The following is a 4,078-nucleotide window of genomic DNA, read 5'->3' as shown; positions in this document are numbered from 1 at the left end:
TCTCCACTCCCCAAAAACACAGTACTTATGTACACCAGAGGAATTCCCCTTTGTTGGTGTGTTCCAGAATCATGGAATGATCCTATGGGGAATTCGGCTTTTGCTTTTGCAAAACAATGCTGTTCAACAAATTCTCACCCAGCATTTCCCCCTTTCAGTAGACAGAAAGCTGGAATTATTTCACATACTGGCAAATGCATAATAATTGTAAAAAAGGTATATCTAAAAACCTATGAATCTGGATAATTAGTGAATGTCCATAATGACCATTGGAGTGTTTTATCATGCCGCTTCCCTGATCCACAGAAGGTTTTGTCTCACAGTTCCTGATCCACTGAAGATTTTTTTGAGTGTAATTCACTCTTAATAAGGTTATTCATTGCAGAATCTGGAGCTCAGAGAAAAATCTTCTGACCGGACACTTGCCTCCTTTATTTGCCATTTATACCTCTCACCCTATAGAAATAAATGCCATTATAAATACCATAATAAATAGGGACTGGAAGTTATACCATACAGAGATGATGAAAGGGTTTATAATCTCATTGCTGTTATTTGGTTTTTCTTCTTTTTTTTTTTTTTTTTTTTTTTTTTTTTTAGGCACACAATTCCTTCAACCCAGACTGTAATTAATTTTACTACATCACCAGTTATCTCTGCTCCCTAACCAGGCTTGTCATTTTAATTTTTCACAGGCTTTCTTTTTTCTATCCATGTGCCTGTTCCTGTATCTTCGTGAAGTCTCATCAGCTCTGGCCCAAAGCCTTAGGCAAATTTGTCTGTAATGCACTACTCTACTTCAGACATAAGAGGAAAAAATATCACTCCCTCAAAATGGGGAGGGGAAGAAAAAAGAAGGATGAAGAACAATTTTGACCATACATTGTCTAGCAATTCAGAAAAGCCTGGAGAGCTTGGTTAAAAATAAAGCAYCCTTTCAGCTACATTCTTATTTATTTCATGGGTSGGGACACCTTCCACTAYCCCATGTTGCTCCAAGCCCTGTCCAACCTGGCCTTGGACACTTCCAGGGATGGGGCAGACGCAACTTCTCATCTAAACACAGAGTTCTGTAAGAGCGAACGTTTTAACTCAGTCTCATGGAAAACATAGGTGGAAAATATTTCAAAATAAATCTGGATCTCCCTCAGCCACAAAGTAGCAGGATCCCATTTCATCCAAGCACTATTGCACTCAGTCTAAACCCAACCATTTTTGGAAAAGATGCTGTTTCATGTTTAGCCATGAAATGGCTTCAACCACTTCAACCAGTGAGTCTCATTCATGTCTTTCTCTCTGATCACTACAGTGTTGTGTTTTTCTTTTTATTTATTTTTTTAATATATAGGATCCCCTAAATTTGTCACTTATTCAGGATTTGCTGCATGTTTGCCCCCATTTGTCACCATGTTTTGTTTCAGTTTCTTCCCACTTCTTTCCCATGTGCCACCACTCACTTGTTTGATAACGCTGCAATTAAAGACTTTCAGCCCTGCTGGTTCCATTGTAGGTCTAGATATGCAAGACATTACTTATTCTGCAAACAAAGTACAGATAAATCCAAGGATTATGAACTAAAGGATTAATTTAACCCTTAACTATTTCAAATATGTCTGACTTTTCCCCAAAAATATTTTTTTTTTGTATAGTATTTTCATATAACTTACATTCAATATTATTGGCAGACATTCTGATATATATAATTACATATTATTTGTTTTTATACTGGTTGGATGTTGTGGAGTCACTAATTAGAAGTAGAAACACTAAAAGTAAATAGAATTCTTGGAATGGAAGAATTGCATTTCTGTAGAGAGGGAAGGATCCACTGCCATGTGAAAGCATCTGAAACTKGAGATCAGCTGTGGAGGAAAGGAAGGGTTTTCCAAAAATTTTGCCAGCCCTGGATGTCTCTGAAAGATATTACTTTTTATTCAGACCCTAAATCATGATCCTTAGGGATCTACACTGATGATTTGCAGAGAATAAATCTTGGTCTCTGCAGAAAATAATATAATAAATGGCTTTTCTATACCATGGAAGAGGTCCGAAAGGCTGATCCATTGCATTTGATAAGATCTTCATCCTCAAGTGTCTTAAGTCAGGAAAATTGTTTACTCGACCACAAGCCTGGCTCAGTGTCCAATCAATCTAATTTCACCCMAAAATTGTGATTATAAAGAGATTATAATGCAGGAACCAAAGCTGGTGAATCTACTTTTGTGCCTAGAAAACCGAGCAGATTGACCACGATTTAAACCTTAACTCCTGCATCTTGAAGAGAACTAGTTTGTGGTTGGTTTAAGTTTTTCCCAAATTGAGGTTTCTCACCTTCTCTTCCACTGCTGATCTGGCCAGAAACCTCATCTTCCTGATCAAGTAATATATATATATATTTTTTTTTTTTTACAAAGGAGCATAAATTTAACCTGATGCCACCAGGACACCTTACAACCAAGAATTTTATGGCACGGAGAGGGCRTAATAAAGTTCCTCATCTTCCAGCTCAGTAAAGCAAATCACAGAGGAATTCTCTGAGCAGCTGAAGAATATCAGCATTATTATTATTATTATCATCCATAAAGATTAGTGTACATAACAAGCCACTGATTTAAAGGTGTCAGAAAACAATGCAACGGTGAAGATTCACTCAGTAAAATACTTTAATTTAAAAAAAAAAGAAAAAAAGAAAAAAGAAAATTACACAGGTTTAAGTAAAGAGGAATGTAAGCACATACTCAGGCAACAATAAAATTTGAATAAATGAAAAGGAAAATATTTTTGTACATGTTGAGGTTCTTTGAATTCAACTAAAAGTATGGCTGGAAGAAATGGGAAAATTTCCATATATTTACATATATGCATACTCACCAGCAATGCTCTAGACACTAAGACTACATCCATGCTAGAATATTGTAGTGTCAGACACCCTCYTGAGCTGTTAGGATAATCCCTGACTGCTTTTGAATGCAATTTCAAGGCAGGTCCATGAAGAACTCCCCAAAACAACTCCTGGAGTGAGTTTTGGAGGAGTCAGGAGAATTGCTCTCAACAGGCAATTTGGATAAACCCACCCTCTTTTGGAAGCTGAGAAAGGTCAAAATCAAAGTCTCCCAGCTGACTGCAGGGTCATTTGTCCACGTGGCCATGTGGTCCCCATCCCAACRCAAGTATGGTTTTCTCTGACCCCAGAGGCACAAGGCTCAGCCCCACTGCAGTGGTTCACCCTCTCCCATCACTCCTTCACCCTTCTGCTGCCACCATGGCAACRCACTCTCTGACATCATTCTGGTGTTGGGGCATCCTTTCGGGCTCCTCTCTTTCCTGGTTGTATCCAGATGAAGGTTGGGGCACTTCCTTCTGGCTGGAGCACCCTGGGACCGCTGGCTGCTGAATCTCCACAGTGTCACCAGGAGATGTTTCTCCACGTGGCTCTTGGTGGCTGTCACTTTTCCTGGCTGATGGAAAGGTGTGTCTGTCACCTCTCTTGGACTGGACAGTGCTCAGCTTTCTCGCTGATTTGGCTTCACGGGGTGGCAGGTTCAGCTCCTCCGCTTGTCCTGTGGCAGCTCCCACTGCTCCAGTTCCTTCCATGCCTGTGAAAGAAAGATWTGTTTGTTCCTTACAAAAATTAGAACACCCCCACCTTCATGTACCTTATCATTCTATGCCTTTACTGTGTGTTAAAGACATTAATTATTTTTTAATTTTTTTTCTCCATTTTACATGGCAGATTGTGATAAGATAAGGGGTAGAGTTTTAAATTGAAAAGGAGTGATTTAGTTTAGAGGTTAGGAAGAAATTCTTTGTGGTGAGGGTGGTGAGGCCCTGGCACAGGGTGTCCAGAGAAGCTGTGGCTGCCCCTGGATCCCTGGAAGTGTCCAAGGCCAGGTTGGATGGGGCTTGGAGTAACCTGGGATGGTGGAAGGTGTCCCTGCTCAGGGTGGGTGGAAGTAAATGATTATTAAAGTCCCTTCCAACCCAAACCATCTCGTGATTCTATGATTAATTAAAAAGCAGTTACTGTTATATTGCAGTGGTCATACATTTTAGTTTGACAGAAATAAATTGTTAAAGC

At 39.5% G+C, this 4,078-nt stretch overlaps 1 protein-coding gene across 1 annotated transcript in view; it reads right to left on the bottom strand.

Moving 5' to 3' along the window:
• Window positions 1–2,709: 2,709 nt before the first annotated feature.
• Window positions 2,710–4,078, bottom strand: part of PKHD1 (PKHD1 ciliary IPT domain containing fibrocystin/polyductin) — a 238,629-nt gene continuing 237,260 nt past the window's right edge. The window contains exon 61 of the mRNA XM_057382183.1: window positions 2,710–3,596. Coding sequence (XP_057238166.1) covers window positions 3,244–3,596 — 353 coding nt within the window. The 3' untranslated portion in view covers window positions 2,710–3,243. The remainder of the gene's footprint in view (window positions 3,597–4,078) is intronic.

The sequence above is a fragment of the Malurus melanocephalus genome, unplaced genomic scaffold (assembly GCF_030028575.1).
Source record: "Malurus melanocephalus ecotype Western Australia unplaced genomic scaffold, MMel_1.1 scaffold_553, whole genome shotgun sequence".
NCBI lineage: Eukaryota > Metazoa > Chordata > Aves > Passeriformes > Maluridae > Malurus > Malurus melanocephalus.
Note: the sequence above shows the minus strand (reverse complement) of the source record. Positions and strands in the feature narration are given on the sequence as shown.